Here is a 20241-nt window from a genome sequence, read left to right as displayed (position 1 = left end):
TTAAGAAAGTAGATTAGGGCTCATGTAGAAAGGCCTTAAATGCCAGGCACGGGAGGCTGGAATCTATTTTTAAAATCACAAACACCCTTATGACTTAATTGATATTTTAAACTTTTCTATAATGCTGTGTAGTGCCTGAGAGTTTATCAAACGTCACCTCTTGAATCATTCATTCATTTATTCACCCAATAAACCTTTATTCTACTAGATGCAGAGATGGGTTTTAAATCCCAGGATGAATAAATTCACACCCTATCCTCCAGGACTAGAAGTCTGGAGGGAAGACTGCTACATGAACACATAATTATATTGTAATATGATATACAAATGCTGGGGATAGCTACCTATAAAGTGCTTTCAGAGTTTGGAAGAAAAAGCTCTACCTGGGGAGTAATATTTTTCTACTGCTCAGTAGGGACAAAAGTTATTTCAAATGCTTTTTTACCATTGGCTACCTTTATCACTGTAAATGATACGGTCATTTATCTCTGTGTAAGTATTGTGAAAAAGATGCATTCTTCAATCCGGTGGGAAATATTCAGAGATTGTTCTTTGGTCTGTTGATAAACATGGCATTTTTAGAGCATGTTTCTATTTGCAACTCTACCTCTCAGCCTCATGGATTGATTTTACATTTATGTTTATGGCTCTGTGCCAACATACTATCACACATCATTTCACCTGGGTCAATGAAGGATAGAAGTAATTTTTCTGAACTTAAAAAAAGTACTAGATTTCAGTCTGTACTCAGAGAAATCCTACATGTCTTTTTTTAAGCTCTACTTAAATTCTTACAGGTGAGGGTTGAAAAACTGGAGGAAAGATTGATACTCATTTCTCTGAATCTTGGTTACCTCTTCTATAACATGGGAGGAATAGGAGTATCTACAACAAAACTCATTTTGAAGATTCAATGAGTGAATTATATGAAGCTTGTAACATAGCAGATGCTGTTTGAGTGTTAGCTGGTGCTCTTGTTATTAAAAATAGAATTATAAGTGGTGAGGCATTGACCTCTGACGACAATCGGAAAACGTTTTTTATAATCTTACAGCGCTGATTGGCTTTTCTTATATATCTTTTACAGCTTTTATTTTTATGGGTTTCTCCCCAAGAATCAGATATCTGCCAGAGTAGATTTTTTTAAGTTGATTTATTTTGAGAGACAGAGGGAGACAGAACAAGTGGAGGAGGGGCAGAGAAGGAGAGAGTGTGAGCAGGAGAGGGGCAGAGAGGGAGACAGAGGATCTGAGGCGGGCTCCAAGCTGATAGCAGAGAGCCCGGTGCACGGCTTGAACTCACGAACCGTGAGATCGTGTCCTCAGCTGAAGTCAGATGCTTAACTGACTGAACCACCCAGGCGCCCCCAAGAGTAGATCTTTGTATGCATCTGACATTGTGTGTTATTCCAGTGGAATAGCTTAGAGCCAGATTGTAAATGCTCAAATCAAATCTTCATGTTCTGATGCCGACATACGTGACACACATGTAAATACATATATGCACACACCTCTTTGGAAACTGAGGTTCAGATACAAGCCCTTCCCCTGCTTCCTTCAATCAATTCAGAGATGGACCGAAGGAAGAAATACTTTATTTTTTTTTATTTAAAAATTTTTTTAAATGTTTGTTTCTGAGAGAGAGAGAAAGAGACTAGCAGAGGAGGGGCAGAGAGAGAGGGAGACGCAGAATTTGAAGCTGGTTCCAGGCTCTGAGCTGTCAGCACAGAGCCCAACGCAGGGCTCGAACTTGTGAACTGCGAGATCATGACCTGAGCCGAAGTCAGACGTCCAACTGACTGAACTGCCCAGTCACCCCCAGAAATACTTTTTTTTTTTTTTTACTTTTTTTTTTAACGTTTATTTATTTTTGAGACAGAGAGAGACAGAACATGGACAGGGGAGGGGCAGAGAGAGAGGTAGACACAGAATCGGAAGCAGGCTCCAGGCTCCGAGCCATCAGCCCAGAGCCCGACGCAGGGCTCGAATTCACAAGCTATGAGATTGTGACCTGAGTCGAAGTCGGACGCTTAACCGACTGAGCCACCCAGGCGCTCCCATAAATACTTTTTAAAGACAAAACCTCCTTGACTACTTAAGGCTTACCTTTTACTCTTCTTTACTTGATTGGCTTCCCTTTTTTGATATGGGTTAAATTTATATTCAGAACCTTGGTTTAGGTCCCAGCTCTTACTCAAATATTTTAGTCCACTTTTCCCATCCCTAGACTATATATTTTGATTGAATATTCTATAGTAAGATTTTCTGATGCATGTTTAATTTCTCCCCATCTATATCCCTACCTCCTTGAGGCTAGAGACCAGCCTTTCCCTATGGTATTCCCCGTGAGACATTATATAGTGGTTGTTTTTGAATTCCTGGTGTTTTGGTTTTTTTCCTGATATTCTTTGATGAACTTTCCCCTCTATCCCTCCCCACCCAATTCCCCAACCAATTAAATGAAGGAAATCTGTTTGAAGGAAACCTCGTGCTGGTCTTATTATAATGATATAGTAACAATCATTTGCAGTATATTTGCATTTACTCAGATATCATCTTCCTGGAAGCCTTGCTTGAATCCCTAATCTGGCCTGAGTGCCCTTATTCTGTTCCCATAGTACCCCGTGAATATCATTATTCTAGTTCTGACACATTATATTGACATTATCTGTTTATGCGTGTCTCACCCCTTATAGAGAAGGGATCTTTGGCTTATTCATTTTTATTCCTTTTACCTAGCCCCATCCCTGGTGTTTAGTTAATGTTTGTTAAACAAAATGACTGTATCTTGCCAGCTCTGCCTCCTCCTTCACTGGAGGGAGGAGAAAAGTTTACAACTGTATTTAAGTCCTGGAAATGCCAGAAAAACTGAAACATCTAAATTTTCTTCTCCTTGCTGTCAATAAACACCAGCTTTCTCTCTTTGAATGACATGAGGATTGAAAATAAGAGGCAGTAAAAAGTAAAACACAAAACCCCCCAAATTTCCATCAGTGTTCAGCCAGAATTATAAAGTTTTACCGAAACGTTTAGAGATGCAATGACTTGGTATCGAGAGAAAACAAAAGGTAGGGGGAGATAGATACAGCAGAATTGGTCATGCATTGATCACTGATAAAGCCAAGTGATGGTCCATGGGAGTGGTGTGGATTAATTTATACTGTTCTCTTCTATGTATTTGAACTTTTACATAATAAAGAGTTCTAAAAAGTTAAGGTTTAGTTTCAGATGTTAACACAAGAGTTTTTTCAGAGCATATTAGCTTTCTAATTTTGGTCCTGTAGCTGACTATTTCTCATATCAAGTGAAAAGTGAAACGTCAACTTGAATTTGAAATCGTTTGGGACTTGGAATGATTAAGTGTCTTTTATCTTATTTTGCCTCTGGCACACTCTAACTACATTTTTTGAAATTATTCTTTACTTTTTTTTTTTAAGTTTATTTATTTATTTTGAGAGAGAGAGAGAGAGAGCACATGAGCAGGGGAGGGGCAGAGAGAGAAGGGGACAGAGAGAGAAGCCCCAGCAGGCTCTACACTGTCAGCATGGAGCCTGATGTGGGGCTTGAACTCACAAACCACGAGATCATGACCTAAACCGAAAGCAAGAGTCAGATGCTTAACTGACTGAGCCACCCAGGCGCCCCAAAACTATTCTTTAAATTTAAAAATCTACTTACACAAATTACATTATTTAGGTATTTATTATGTGTCTTGCAATTAAAAGGAACCTAACAAATGTGTTTTCGTTGTGTGCAGTAAGGCCACTGAACCAGTCAGTAGCTGTGATGGATTATAGGCTTACTCATGTTCTTGCCCAGGGCCCGAGAGCAATCAGGGTTAGTTGGACTGTGTCGAGGCCAGAGTAATGTGTGAAAGGCATTTTATTTGGTACACCAGTGACCATATTGCATTTTGAGTTTTCTTCAGCAGTAAGGATGGGTTGGTACCAAGCTAACCATCCTGTACTACTTGTTACAACTTTTGTGATATCGGCCAACATTTATAAGACTGCCAGCTGTGGCTAAGGATGTAGTTTTGGGCTTTACAGTGTACTTTTTCATCTGTGTCACATTAGCCCATTGAACCCACAACTCTGATTTTATAGAACCAAAATATACTTTCTTCTACAAACTTAGAGATGACTGGGTCCTTTCTCCCTAAGCAGTGATTTCCTCGGCTTCACATCTTATTTATTCAGATGCTCCATTAACTGTTCAAAGCTTGTGAATTTGTGAAATGAAAAGCATAATATGGAATTCCGGGCTGTGATGAACCTTTTCGGCGTTTCAAGATACATCAAAGGGAATCCTGATGCCTTCTTCAGGATTTTCTGTCTGTTAATTCATTTGTTTGCCTTATTCTCTACACACAGTCTCTTTCAAGGATGTGGTATTTTGACAACATAATAAACCCAAGAAGGTACAAAAGTAACTATCAATCAAATAAGCAGACTGGCAATTTCTTGAGCAAAGAAGGAACAGAGTACATTGTGGCTTGTTTCCCTATTTAAAGTCTCTACCAGTTTCCCTTTGTGTTTGAAATCCTAACTGTGCCTCCTTTGTAAAAAGACAAAAGCATAAAGCTTGGATGACATACCCTCCAAGAGTCAAAAAGATAAGCACATAAGAGTATATTAACATTTTTTTTTTGCTATAAAATATTTTAATGGGAAAAAAAGACTTTTTTTATTTTCTAGATGCCTATTGAATTCCAACAAAGTGCTTGCTAATATAATTGGTAAATTAAGAAGCAAAACCATTTAAAAAATTTTTTTAAATGTTTATTTATTTTGAGAGAGAAAAAAAGAGTGTGAGCAGGGGAGGGGCAGAGAGAGAGAATCGCAAGCAGGCTCTACGCCGTTAGCACAGAGCCTGATGTGGGGTTTGACCTCACAAACCATGGGATCGTGATCTGAGCTGAAATCAAAGTCGGATGCTTTAACTGACTGAGCCTCCCAGGTGCACCAAATCAAAACCATTTCTAAATGAAATTTTTAATTCCCTATTGTAGGCAGTGATTGTTTTGTGCAGAAAATTAGGTTATTAAGAACTCGACTAAAAATTTCAGCAGCACTAAATTCCATGAGAAATTCATTGTGAAAGTTGATTGTAGAAAACCTTTGCTCCTGGCTGTATCTGTCTTTGCATATGGGGAAGACAAAATATTTCCATTAAATGGTGTAATGACAACAAGCTCCCAATATGTAAAATTTAGAATGATACGTATCAGGATTATACCAAATCCATAACACATGTAGTCTTCTAAGCACTGTGCTTGTTGCTGTACAAAAGAAATAGAAGACATTGACCCTGGCCTTTACCATCTTTTCTGTTGTGGGAGATTGGACTTAAATGCATGAAACAGAGAAAAGCCTGACTTTCTTCCCTATGATAGTAGAGTCTTCCTCTGTAACTTCAGAATCAAGCTTTTTGCCAATGCCTGGATTTCATTCTTTAAAAGTGCCTCAGTAGATTTTTCTTTTTATGAGTTTATTTTTGAGTAATCTCTACACCTAAGGTGGGGCTTGAACCCACAGTCCTAAAATCAAAAGTCACATGCTCCACTGACTGAGCCAGCTAGGTGCCCCTTAGATTTTTCTTTTTCTTTCCTTTTTTTTTTTTTTTTTGAAGAGGAGAATCAGAGTATATATTGTAGCTGATGAGAAACTTCAATTAATATCAATAAATATGAAATTATTCTTAGCAAAATAATGATTCTTACACTTTTTATTAGTATGATTTAAAAAAAATGGAGTCCCCTTAGTTTTTTTTTTTCTTTGAAGTTTATCTATTTTTTATTTTTTATTTTTTTATTTGTTTTTAGTAATCTCCACATCCAGTGTGGAGCTCGAACTCACAACCCTGAGATCAAGAGTCACATGCTCCTCTGACTGGGCCAGCCAGGCGCCTCTTCTTAGTTTTGTTTGTTTGTTTGTTTGTTTGTTTGTTTATTTATTTTACATTTATTTATTTTTGAGACAGAGAGAGACAGAGCATGAACAGGGGAGGGGCAGAGAGGGGGCGGGGGGGGCGCACAGAATCAGAAGCAGGCTCCAGGCTCTGAGCCATCAGCCCAGAGCCTGACGCGGGGCGCGAACTCACGGTCGGCGAGATCGTGACCTGAGCCAAAGTCGGACACTTAACCGACTGAGCCAGCCAGGCACCCCTCCCTTCTTAGTTTTTATTACTACCTTTTGGTAGACAGTATTTGATTTTGAATTTTACACTTATGTGCAAATTGCATGGGTTCATATTCTCAAGAAAATTGTTCCCAGCAAATCCCAAGCCCACCTTAAATGAACAAATGTATGCCCCCATAATAAAATTTGTCATTAGGATCTTGATTAATGAATTTCCTAATAAGTGTTTCTGTCTTATAAATAATAGTTCATGGTCATTTGGGGGCTTTTTGTTTGTTTTTTTGTTTCTGTTTTTGTTTTTTTAGCTCATGGTCATTTTGGGGGTTTTTTTGGTTTTTTTTTTTTTTTTTTTTTTGACTGGGAAAATAACTTTATTTTCTTCAGGGGTGTGGACAGACGTCTAGTCTCAGAACTTCTGGAATTGCTTTTTGGTGCTAGCGGCCTTTGTGACTTTGAGCGCGTTGAAGTGCACAGTCTTGCTCAAGGGCCGGCACTCAGCCCGCTGTGACAATGTCGCCGATCTGGACATCCCTGAAGCAGGGGGACAGGTGCACAGACATGTTCTTGTGGCGTTTCTCAAAGCGGTTGTATATAATGGAGGTTCGGATATAATGGAGGTAGTCTCGGCGGATGACAGTGGTCCTTTCCATCTTCATCTTGGTCACCACACCAGACAGAATCTGCCCTCGGATGGAGGCGTTACCAGTAAAGGGGCATTTCTTGTCAATATAGGTGCCCTCAGTGGCCTCCTTGGGCATCTTGAAGCGCAAACCGCTGTTTTTGTAGTATCGCGGGAGTTTCTCCTTGCCAGTTTCTCCAAGCAGAATCCTCTTCTTATTTTGAAAGATGGTTGGCTGCTTTTGGTAGGCATGCTCAGTCTGAATGTCCGCCATCTTCCCGGCCGCCTGGAAAAAGGCGCTCATGGTCATTTTGAAACATATGTTTGTAATATGAGTGTGGCCGCGACACAAATAGTATAAATTAAAAACAAATATCTTCCATTTCTTATCTAGTAGAGTATGCTTGGGACAGAAACATGGTCTAGATACTTACTAAAAGAAGCACTGGCCACATCTTAGTTCTGAAGTCACATTCACGTGATTTAGTGTCATCTTAACTTTGAAGACATAAAATTAATGTTTTCACAGAAGGATATTTAGGCAGGCTGTCTGTAATCACATACATCACATACAAAGGATAAAGGAAAGAAGAGGGAAGATAAGATCCCAATATGAGGAATACTGTAGAGAGATTGGAGCTGTTCACAGTCAGTCATGAATCAGAGTTTCTGGTCTGCTACTTATTTTGTGACTTTAATCAAGTTTTGTAACCTTTCTGGCCTTATTTTTTTCCCCTAACTCAGAGGGTAGTGATGAGAGCTAAGCTAATGTATATAAATTACTTGGTGGAATTTCTGGGACATAGTAAGTTTCCAATAATGGTAGTAAATGCAGTGTATCGTATTATTGTCAGAGACATCACTTTTCCTTCCTCTCATTATTGGAGACACCTTCATTTTGACGCCCGTTCTTTACCACACAATTCCCTTCTTGCCCTTCTGATGAGTGGCCTAAGCTTTAGATAGCATCCTTGCATTGCTTGCTCTCATATTGACGTCTCTAGTCTGGACTCCTTTTCTACATCTCCAGTTATATGTTTAAAGATCTCTCAAACGTGAAATGTCCAAAACTAAATTCCTTGTTCCCCCATAATCTCTCCCATCTCAGTAGCAGGGGTTGGGAGATGAGAAGCCACAAGGGGTACAGTGAAAAGGGCAAGAAGCCAAGCTTAGGGCACACAAGCAAAGATCTCTAAACCTCTCCGTCCTCAGCCCCTGATGCTGTAAAGTCCCTCTGGGATGGGGAGAGCCTCATTCACGTAGGCTTATGGCATGTGCGCTGTTGGCACCCCAAATCCTGCCCGTCACAGTCATCACCATTATCCTGCTACTGATAAGTGTGTGCGTTGTGACAGGAAGACTCCTGGACTGGGAATAAGTATTTCTTTCTTTTTTTCTAAGTTTGTTTATTTTATGTTGAGGGGGGAGAGGGTCAGAGAGAGGGAGAGAATCCCAAGCCGGCTCCATACTGTCAGCACAGAGCCCAGTGCAGGGCTTGAACTCAAGAACTGTGAGACCACGACCTGAGCCAAAACCAAGAGTCGGATGGGACACTTAGCCAACTGAGACCCCCGGGCTCCCTGGAGTAAGTATTTCTGGCCCCTTCCTGTATTGTGACTTTAGCTAAGTCACAGCACTGCTGTGTGGCTTAGTTTTTTCACTTGTAACATTACAGTGACACTCCGTTGTGCTCTTAGTGAACTAACACTAAGGTAACCATTTAATTTTAGTCCAAACTAGGACACTTTGGAGAGTGAAAGGGAGCTATTGATAATTAGAATGACCATCACTTCTGGGCAAATGAGGAAGCATAGTGACCCTAGCTATCACTCAGACGCCCTCCTGCATTCATGATGTTTGATTTTGTGAATTCCCACTTCTACAGGAAAGATGATTTGTTACAAAGCATTGTTGTATATATTTAGTAATGTATATGCTAATATTAAAATAATCTGCTAACTACAACAGTCTATTAATATGGAAATCAATAATTGCTGCTAAAGTAATATTAAGTTGAATTGGCTTTTATGGGTTAGCCAGAAAACCAAAGCAATACAAAAAATGTTGTTTTCTTGAAAAATTGTATTCCAAGTCTGCTAACTTTTTTTTCAAAAAATAGCTTATTTTTAATGGGTCTTTTTTTTTTTTTTTTTAACCCGGAAGTCTGGCACTTCTTTCTGCCATAATTTGACTTATATTATAGTGTTCAGTTATATTTCTTCTGGATTTTTTGAGAGGAAGAGCGTAATGGTGTGTGTGTGTGTGTGTGTGTGTGTGTGTGTGTGTGTATGTGTATATATATATGTGTGTGTGTGTGTGTGTGTGTGTGTGTGTGTATATAGGCCAGTTCATCACCTCATCACCTAAATTATATATTCTGAAAGTTTCCCATCTCTGACAGTTCCTTTCTTGGGATTTGGTAATCTCAGCCACTTTTTCAATATATATGAGTTGCAAAAGTGGTGATAGCAAACAGTGTATGGCATTTATTATGAGCCATTCACTGTTAGGCACCTTACATATATGAACTTGCTGAGTACTCTCTACAACTCCGTGACCTACGTTATGCTGTTCCCATTCACAGATGAGGCAGATGACATAGAGAGAAGTTGACTGACTTCTCCGAGGCCACACAGCAAGATGGAGTCTATAGGCTGTACTCCTAACCACTATGTTTTACAAGAATAAGTTTGACACTTTGTTGTGCTCTTAGAGGTACATGATTCTTAGGTTGGCAGTTTCTGAAGACTTAAAGCTGCCTTTTGTCTCTATTTTGTTCCATCCTCATATTCCTTCCAGCCTGGGATTTTGCCTCAGAAGGGTATTCATTGCACAGAGTTTACATAGAATCTTTGTCTACTGAAGTCAGGTAGGAATCCAGTCAAGAAAACAAATGTCCTGAGAGAAGCACAAAGCACTATGGGAGTTCAGTACTGGGAGTTTTTCCCTCCATGGGGAGGAAGATTTATAATGGATAAAATTTTGTTTTGTGGAATCCATAGAAAATGCCATTTCAGCAAAAGGAAATAGCATTAGGTAAATGAGAAAAGTCAGGGCATTTACAGAAAATAGGAAGAAAATTTATGGAGCATAGGGGCTTATGTAAAGAAGTGATGGAAAATAAGGTTGAAAATTAACAGATTGTGGCGAGATCATGAAGGATCTTGAAGACCGGACTGACGAGTTTATTTTATTTTACAAAATGATGATTTTCAAAATTTGTTCCCCTTGCAACAAACTTGTGAGATCTGATAACATTTCATTCATCCGATGCAGGGAGCATAGTATGTAAGGGCTTGGGCTCTGGTATTCACCACTTGTACCTGTGTCAGCTTAAGCACAGTAACCTCTCAGGGACTGTGTTTTCTCATCTATAAAAAGTGGCTAAGAATAGACCCACCTTGTTGGCTGTTGTTATAAGGATGAAATGAGATAATCTATGAAAGGTGCTATTACGGTTTTACTATTTTATTACCATCATCACTAGTAGCTGTGGATTACTGGAGTAATGAGTCTCTTAGGGGATCAGTGATAGGATCAAGACCTATGGAATCTATCATCAAGAGTCCCTACCATGATTCTGATACCCCAGTAATTGCTTGGAGTCATTCTTCTCAGTAAGGAAGAATGTAGCCATGTGGTGGCAACCTGCCCATAACTGGAATCCCAGGATAACTACCCAATAACTGAGAGAGTTAATTGGCTCAGCCCTAGGCAAGTTGCTTAATTCCTTAGGGGTCTCATTGTTCTTGCCTGCAAGATGAGGATAATGACTCCTCATTGTATAGTAGTAATAATGTTTAAATGTGTGGCACATAGTAGGCCTTATTAAATGGTGTGGTTATATATATATATCTATATATATATATATATCTATATATATATATATATATATATTATTACAACACTAACTCAAATCCTATTCCCAGATGGCATCACAAAGGAAGGATCTAAGCAATTAGGGGATTGTAACAGGTTGCCTGACCTCATTCCCATTCTTTTCTCACTCCTCAAGATTGAAATCCACCAGATTTCAAATGGGAAGTAAGGATCTCTTTATTCTTTCTGCATTCTGTCTCTGTTTCTTCATTGGTTTCTGTTTGGGTTGAAGGAAAAGTATGAAGAGAATGGTAAGGAAATGTGAGGAGAGGGTCAACAGCTGCAGGAATTTTCTTCTCTTGTTCTAAAAACACCTACTTTAGCTTTGCGAGTTGATGAATATGTTACCTTAAGGTAGGCAGTTGAAACAGGTGAATTTTTTGAGATTCTCTTTTCACCTTGTTTTGATTGTATTTTTAGTGATACGATAGTGTGGTGACACTATTGTAGCTTAGGTTGTAGGGTCTTAAGATGGAGACGATTTCCCAAATCCCTTTTTAGGATTAATTCTCTAGACAAGTATGCTCGGGCTCCAGGCCAGACAGCCACAGAAGATGAAACGATAGCCTGCCTCATTGGAGACATAGCATGCTGGATCCCTTGGGTAGTGAGGCATTGAGAAGGGGAGTTCTCTTCAGGCTTGTCGACCCTGATGAAGACGAAGGTAGGGCCAGAGACGCTGAGCTGTCTTTTTCTAGTGTTCTGGTGAGGACGTAACCACCCGTGCTCTGAATCCTGCTGAGACTGCAGACGTGACTTAGAGCACTCATCCATCACCGACAAAAAAAAAATCTTATAACACAGCTATGGGAAAGCACTTAATTGAAAAATATAAAAACCATTACTCAAATTTGCCAGAATGAAGTCCTGGTTAATTGTGATTCCAGAATAGTCACTGTAAAAATTCTGACCTGACCTGATTTTATCATTTAAAATGTTTAGCTTATTTAAAAAAAAATGCTTAGTGCCATGCCACTTTTAAAAAAAATTTTAAAGCTAAATGTCTATGTCAGCTCTAGTTGTACTTATTGAAAGGAATGTTTAAACAATGTCAAAGGAGGATGAGACCATCATTCCGTATCTAAAATTAAGAGACAGTTGAATTTACTGCTCCCTGTTGTGAAGTAGTTACACTGGGATCAGGCAAAATCTCTCTAGGCCAGCAAACTGCCATTCTTACATAGGGTTTAGGGTTTGGGAGTTGAGGGTTCAAAAGCACAAGTGGGCTGATGCCAGGTGGAGAAGTGCGGTTACTGGGGTGTGAGTAGTGTTGTTTGGTTGGCCCCAAGCCGTATACTTATTGGACTGAATTTGTTCCTAATTGGCTACTTCAGAAGCAAGGACTGTCATTGATTGGCTGGCTTTTAAAGTGTGTTCAAGAATGTAAGTTGTTTATTGATTGAATGAATTCAAAACCACTTCTGTCGGCTTTTTGTTACATGGTGAAAGAATCATCAGTGTTTTCCTGGGAATGTGGGAATTTTCGAAATTCTCAGTCCCCATTGTTCTGAACTCAGTCAAAGCTCCAGGAGATCATTAAGGATTGTCCAGATCTTCCCCTCTGTTGTTGATTCTTCTTGAAGATGGGGTTTCATTTGTGAAGATCTGATTTTCAGTTTGTATCAATCAGCATGATTTCATTTATTTCTTTGAAGCATTTATTGAAACATCTGCCAGGACAGTAACTGTAGAAGAATTTGAGGCACTAGACAATAAACATCAAATGACTCTGAGGCAAACAAGAATAATTAGAAGTATTGGGAGGGACTAGTATATATTTCACTCGAATAACCTAAGATTTTTGAGGTATGACCAAGAAAACAAGTCTTAGGCATTCCTTAGGTGGCCAGACTGCCTTTTCTTTCAGCTTAGATATAGATTGCCGTATTCTACCTGTAATGTTGGTCAGGTATAAATAACATGAGTGTTAATAATGGTTTCAGTTGGCCAAAAGAAAGTCCAAAGCCATTCTATTATCTATAACTGGAACTATTATTTTGATAGTCTTGTGTGGAAGCTGTCTACTTGTATGATCATCTCTGTTCTGAGAATCTTGGGTTAATAGTCAAGTTCTATGAATCATCTGTTCCTGGGGGTGCTCTGGAGAACCTGTTTTTGTTTTTTTTTTAAGTTTTTTTATTTTGTGAAAGAGAGAGAGCATGCATGAGTGAGGGAGGGCCAGAGAGAGAGAATCCCAAGCAGATTCTGCACTGCCAGCACAGAGCCCAACACGGGGCTCTGTCTCACAAACCATGAGATCATTATCTGAGCTGAGATCCAGAGCTGGGTGCTTAACCGACTGAGCCACTCAGGTGCTCCTTGGAGTTTTAGGTTCTCGACTGGTATTACCTTCTGGCTCCTCTAAGGTCTCTTCCATTTTTTCCCCCAGAGGGTGTCCATCGTTGAGTCTTATCCAGGGATCATGTTTTGTTTTGTTTTGTTTTTAGCTGAATAATTGACATTCCTTTCAAACCGGGTTGTACCTGTACATAGACAAAAAGATCAGGGATTATTTTATTCATCATCATAGACTCAGCACCAGCCCCTAATGCAGTAAATAATTATCAAATACATTCAGCTTTATATAATTCTTAGATTATTTTAGGCATTTCGGTCATGTTTCTTTTTGATTCTGATCTCACTGAAAGCAATAACTATGTCATATTCTTTTCTGAGTAACCCAGAAAGCTTATCACAGTGTTTTCTGTGTTAGGTACCAATAAATATTCGTTAAATTGGATTCAAGATGCATTGAGCATACTTTGGATATTTGGGAAAATACTTGACATGGTTGCTAACCGCTTGAGCAGAAGACGCCAGACACAAAAAGAATACATAATATATTATTACATTTATATTAAGTATAGATAAAGGCATATACAACTAAAAAAGAAAGTAAATGAAGTTTGATAACTAACTTGTGCCAGAATAAGAACTGAGGCAAAGGAAGAAACAATAGCTTGTGGCTTCTAATTCAAAAACTGTTTGGTGAGTGATCAGGATCATTCTTTTTCTCCTTGCCTCTGTTTCTACTCGCTACTGTTCTTAGATACCCTATTTATAAGAAGAATATGAACTAATATTTATTAAGTGCCTATTAATTGCCAGATGACTTTTTTTTTTTTTTTTAAGTAGCCTTCACGTCCTGTTTGGAGCCCAATGTGGGGCTTGAACTCACAACTCTGAGATCAGGATCTGAGCTGAGATCAAGAGTCAGATGCTTAACCAAGTGAGCCTCCCAGGTGCCCTAGCCAGATACCATTTTTTTCTTAATGTTTCTTTATTTATTTTAAGAGGGAGAGAGGGTGTGAGCCCATGAGTGGGGGGGGGGGGGGGGGGCGGGGCAGAGAGGGAGAATACCAAGCAGGCTCCACACTGTCAGCACAGAGCCCAACATGGGGCCCAATCCCACGAACTATGAGATCATGACCTGAGCTGAAACCAAGAGCTGACTGCTCAACCGACTGGAGGCACCCAGGTGCCCCAGACAACACTTTTTATTGAAATTATTTCACATAATACTTTTAGCAGCCCTCTGAGATATGCAGTCTTCTCTACTTTCCAAGTGACAAATCTGAGAGACTGAAAGTTTAAAAAACTTATGCAGAGTCAGGGAGCCTGGGTAGCTCAGTTGGCTAAGCGTCCAACTTCGGTTCAGGTCATGATCTCACGGTCCATGGGTTCCAGCCCAACATAGTAGGGCTCTGTGCTGACAGCTCAGAGCCTGGAGCCTGTTTTGGATTCTGTGTCTCGCCCTCTCTCTGTTCCTCCCCTGCTCATGCTCTGTCTCCCTCTCTCTCAAAAATAGATAAACATTAAAAAAAATTATGCAGAGTAACACAAGTAGTTAAGTAGTAGATAAAATTTGAATTTAGATCTGTGTTACTTCAAAGTCTTTGTTCTGTCTATTCTATCACAAAGTAAAAGGACCAAGAATTTAACCTGGTAATTTCATTATTTATTAGCAGAGGATAACAGAAAGAGGTCCTACACTCGAGGGCAGGGGTCAGCAAACTTTTTCTGAAAAAGGCTAGAGAGTCAACATTTTAGGACTTGGAGGCCATGCGGTCTCTGTCACAAGTACTCAACTCTGCTAGAACAGCACAACAGCAGCCACAGACAATATGTAAATAAATGAGTGTGGCTGGTGTCCCAGCAAAACTTTGCCTATGGACACTGGAAATGAAATTTCCTAAAATGTTTATGTGTCACAAAATACTGTTTTTTCTTTGGTTATTTTCAACCATTTAGAAATATCAACTTCTTAGCTTATGGGCCATACAGGTAGGTGCTGGGCCAGACAAGCTATAGTTTGCTGACCCCTGCTGTAGGCTGTTCCTAGAAGAAACCCCTATCAGAGTCCTTACATATTTTTAGGAATTTCCTTTCCTTTATAGACAGATTTAAAAAGTTCAACAGATACTTATCAAACCTCTCCCTATGTACTGCATGCACACTGCTACTTGTTTTAAAGAGATGAATTCTCCAACAAAAGCAATTTGAAAGAAATGACATTAAGGTGTAATTTATATGCAGTAAACCATACCTGTGTAAAGTGTAGTTTGATGAGTTTGCATACATAGTTTGCATAGTTTGTAGTTTGCTTAGTTTGTTTAGTTTGCATAGTTTGACGTATGCATACATCCATGTAACAACCACCACAATCAACATATAGAACATTGCCTTCGCCCTCAAAAAGTTCCCTCATGCCCCTTTGCAGTCAGTGCTCCTCCATCCCTGGCTCTAGACAACCACTGATCTATCCTTTATCATTATAAATTGTATTTTCCTTTTCTGAGTTTTCATATAAATGAATATAAATTTATATTCTTTGACTCCTTCTTTTACTCCACGTGTGTTTTGAAATTTATCCATATTGTTACATATGTTAGTAATTTGTTCCATTTTTGCTGCTTAGTATTCTACCGTATGACTATACCCAACTGGTTTATCCATTCACCTGCTGATGAGCATTTGGTTTGTATCCAGTTTGGGTCTATTATGAATGAAGTTGCTATTAACATTTATGTAAAAGTTTTGTGTAGACATATGTTTCTGTTTCCCTTGGGTAAATACCCAGGAGTATAGTTGCTGGATCTTCTGGAAAAGGCATATTTAACTTTAGAAGAAACTGCCAGTCTTTTTTCCAACGTGGTTATACTGTTCTGCATTCCCATTAGGGTGAGAGTTCCCATTGTTCCACATCCTCACCATTACTTAGGATTGTCAGTCTTTATGCCTTTAGCCATTCCAGTGGGTATAAAAGTGGTAGCTCATGACCATCGTAATTTCCATGTGCCTCCTGATTAACAGTATTGAGCATCTTTTCATGGGTTTACTGGCCGTTCATGTTTTCTTTTGTGAAGTCCAAATCTTATGTCCATTTTTTAAAATGGGTTGACTTATGGAGTTGTTAAGAGTTCTTTGTATATTCTGGGAATAAGTCCTTTGTCATATACATGTATTGAAAATATTTTCTCCCAGTCTGTACATTGCTTCTTCATTTTCTTAACCATATATTTTAATAGTGGGAATTTCAATTTTAATGAAGTTCAGTTTATCAGTTTTTTTCATTACGGTTAGTGCTTTTTTGTTTTAGAAATTTTCTGGATTTTTTAGCTTTTCTTTGGGGCTCTGATCCATTTTGAGTTAATTTTTATGAGCTACAGATTAAGGTTCATATTTTTTCTTGTGAATACTTGGTTGTTTCAGCCCCATTTATTGAGAAAACTAGCCTTACCCTCCTTGAATGACTTTAGTGCCTTTATCAGAAATCAATTTACTATGTATATGTGGGTCTCTTTCTAAATTTTATTCTGTTCCACTGATGTATATATCTATTCTTATGCAACTGTTTTCTTTTGAGCCTTCACATGGTGGTTTTTTTTTTTTTTTAATTTTAGCCTCAAGAGAAATCATTTGCTTTTTTTTTTTTTTTTTGGCCATTCTTTTTAATTGCAAGCTCTCTTTATGTGGGTCTCAGTTCATTTATGGGAGTATTTGTATTTTTACAGCTACCGATATGCCAAATAACCAAAACTAATGTAGATGTTTTTTCTGTGATTCCTGCCAAATCAACATCCTTTTATTCTCTACTCTTAACAAAGAGTTCTCAGTGTGCTAGCATTTCAACAGCAGCAGTAATTATATTTATGAATTCTTGTGTGATACTGTATCTCAAACCTTATGGAAGTCCAAGTGGATTATGTCTGGGCTTTCACACTTGTCACTTCTCATGGCTGCTTTTTTCTAAGATGTGAATTCGATTAACTACGCATGTTCCTTCTTTTTGTACATCCGACTCTGTTCCCTGCTTCTCTCCATATTCTGTCTCTAAGCATAACTTTAGATCCTTCTATATCAAGAAAAGATCTATTTTCAAATCTCTCAATTGTTTCTTTGCCCCTTTCTCCCATTAAAATGAGTTGTCTTCCTTTCAGGGTTTACCTTTCTAAGGTCAAAGAAGTTCAGAACTGTACTCCTGACACCTTTCGTTTTACCTGCAATCATAGTGGTTTCCAGGTAGTTCCGTGTTCTAGCACTATTTATTACTCAGTTCCTGTAGATTTCAAAGTTATCCTTTTAAATCTGTTTTCAGAGACAATATGTCACCTAATAAAGGGAAAAAACAGATTTCTGTACTGAGCTTAGGCAAGGAAGGGGTTTTGGGTCATCATTTCATGGGGGATTTTTGTGTATTTTAGTTTGAATTTTGTTTCGTATTGTCAAGCAACATGTATTCATGACGGTAAAATTGCCCCAATCCAAAGACCACCACCACAAATATTTCGGTGTGCTATTAAAAAAAAAAAAAACATTTTTTAAAGATTATTTCTCAAATTTGAGTAATACATATATTGGAAAGGCATACAATAAGTGGTTTTAAATGAATAAATATTCCTTTTTTTTTTTTTTTTTCTCAGTTAAGTGTTTTGCTAGGCAACCCACAGAAAGGCCTCCTACTTGTAAGACAAGCAGGGCCATCTTTGGGCTAAGGGCAGAGGGTGAAGGAGGAGCCCCTAAGTGGCTCAGGGCCTGGTCTCTGCTGATTGCGTCTTTCCCTATTATTCTGTGGGTACTAACAGCATTCGAGTAATTTAGCTTGGTAGTTGAAAATCAATAAAGGTTCATTTTCTATAGCTATGTACATATGTTTTATTTCTATCCTTTTTCCTCTTATTAGAAACTAAGAAACATCTTATTTTGCCTGACTTTTTTTTTTCTTTTAATTTTCCAGGCTGTCATTTCCTAATGTTAAGTGACCTTAGTTATCACTGGCTCTTTGCATGACTGGAACAGAATGACATGGTCAGATGAGGGAGTGATCAGTGGCAGGATTAACTGGGCCAGGGTTAATGAGCACCCAGCCAAAAATTATGCTTTTTTAAAGTATTAATTATATATTAAATATTGACTAAACAGTGACCTGCACAAGGTATGAAGAATAATAATACAGTGAACACCAGGACCCTCAGCGGTCAGCTTAAGAAATAGAACACTACATGGGGCACCTGGGTGGCTCAGTCGGTTGAGTGTCCGACTTCAGCTCAGGTCATGATCTCACAGTCTGTGAGTTCAAGCCCCGCGTCAGGCTCTGTGCCGACAGCTCAGAGCCTGGAGCCTGTTTCAGATTTTGTGTTTCCCTCTCTGACCCTCCCCTGTTCATGCTCTGTCTCTCTCTGTCTCAAAAAAATAAACGTTAAAAAAAAAAAAAAAATAGAACACTACCAGAACCTTAGTATCTGTACCTTGTAAAGCTCCACATTCTAAAAGTTACAAAATAACTTTTAGAAAGCTGATATTCCCTTAGTGAAAAATAAATAAATAAATAAATAAAAATAAATAAAAGTTTCTTTTGGACAGAAGGTCTTAACCATTTTTGTGCCATGGACTCCTTGAGAATATTATGGGCTCCTTCTCAAAACAAGGTTTATTCTTTTCCCACCTTCGTCCACCTGCCACCTCCCAAGAATAGTGTAGACCAAAGAAAAGATGCTTTTATTTAAATATCAGAATTAGATTGAATTCCTGTTGACTGATAATCCTAAATTCTTCTGAGCAAACATTTGTATATTAGATTTTAATGAGTAGGGTTTCTAGTCTGGAGACTGGATTAGGGAAGCACATTTTTATAGGGGAAGTAAATTCAGCCTTTGTAAGTTAGGGGTTTGGAAGAACTGTACTAATTTGCTACTCCTGGCATTTATTTGTACCATATTTCTAAGCCTTCCTTCCCTGAAGAATCATCTTTCTTTACACAGTACACAAGGCTGTTACTGGCATTTGGGGCATTGAGGGGATGCTAGTACCCAGGAATGTTGATTCTAGCTCAAAGAAGGAGCTGGCCAAGAGAATCAATATCGTCCAAAGCAAACATATATTCTTGTATTTGGGATATTTATTTAAATTCCAAGCAATACATCTAGAACATGCAGAACAGGCTACAAAGTTGCCTTTTCAGAAGGTATATTTACCTAAAGAATGTATGCATATTTCATAAAAAACAAACAGACAATGTAAAAACACAGTCTACCCTTGGTTTGATTTCAGTGTGTTTTTGCAGTGAAAAGCATGCAGTTCTTAAATAATCACTTAGTTTTAAAATAAAACATGTTGCATTAAGAAGTATCTGATATTCATTGTGACTTTAATAATGCATTGTACACTGTTCCAAGGAAACACTGATATCCTTTGTTAACTTGCAAAAAAATAATTTAATAAATTGAAACCTGCATGAACTGTAAGTCATCCCAATACCTTTAAAAAGAAATTGCATGGGAAGGGAATTTAAATCCTATTTAAAAGAGTAAGAATGTGTGGCAGGGCAGGAGAAGAAATGCAAAGGTGAGGCAAACAATCACTATGTAATTTAGGACAACAGACTTCTTACCTTTGTACTCCAGAGCTAGAACAGATGGTGAAGACATAAATTCATCTATTTTCAAGAAGCCTAAACTAAGGCTCAGGGAGAAAGATCATGTTAGTAAGTGTTAGAAACCAGTGTTTACACTTCCAGTCCAATAACCTTTTATTTTTATTATTTTTATTATTTTTAAAATTTAAATTCAAGTTAGTTGGATTATACATAGTGTATAATAATTATTTCAGAAATAGAATTTAGTGATTCATCACTTACATGTAGCACCCAGTGCTCATCCCAACAAGTGCCCTCCTTAATGCCCATCACTCATTGAGCCCATACCCCCCACCCAACACCCCACCAGCAACCCTCAGTTTGTTCTCTGTATTTGAGAAGCTCTCGTGGTCTGTCTCCCTCTCTGTTTTTATCTTATTTTTGTTTCCCTTCCCCTATGTTCATCTGTTTGTTTCTTAAAGTCCACCTGAGTGAAATCATATATTTGTCTTTCTCTGACTGACTTATTTCACTTAGCATAATACACTCTAGTTGCATCCATGTTGTTGCAAATGTCAAGAGTTAATTCTTTTTGATCACCGAGTATTATTCCATTGTATGTGTATACCACATCTTCTTTATCCATTTATCAGTCGATGGACATTTGGGCTCTTTCCATACTTTGGCTATTGTCAGTAGTGCTGCTATAAACATTGGGGTGCATGTGCCCCTTCGAATCAGACTTTTTGT

The 20241-nt window shown here is 38.5% G+C and overlaps 2 protein-coding genes across 5 annotated transcripts in view; one reads left to right on the top strand and one right to left on the bottom strand.

Annotated features, from left to right (window-relative positions):
* Positions 1-20241, top strand: part of SLC41A2 (solute carrier family 41 member 2) — a 125457-nt gene that overhangs the window by 87837 nt on the left and 17379 nt on the right. The gene's annotated exons all lie outside the window — the stretch shown is intronic.
* On the bottom strand, positions 6565-8208 carry LOC123592161 (40S ribosomal protein S11-like). The gene has a single exon (XM_045467151.1). The coding sequence runs from the start codon at positions 7066-7068 to the stop codon at positions 6634-6636; it is 435 nt and encodes a 144-aa protein (XP_045323107.1). The 5' UTR covers positions 7069-8208; the 3' UTR covers positions 6565-6633.

This window comes from Leopardus geoffroyi, chromosome B4 (genome assembly GCF_018350155.1).
Source record: "Leopardus geoffroyi isolate Oge1 chromosome B4, O.geoffroyi_Oge1_pat1.0, whole genome shotgun sequence".
Lineage (NCBI taxonomy): Eukaryota > Metazoa > Chordata > Mammalia > Carnivora > Felidae > Leopardus > Leopardus geoffroyi.
Note: the sequence above shows the minus strand (reverse complement) of the source record. Positions and strands in the feature narration are given on the sequence as shown.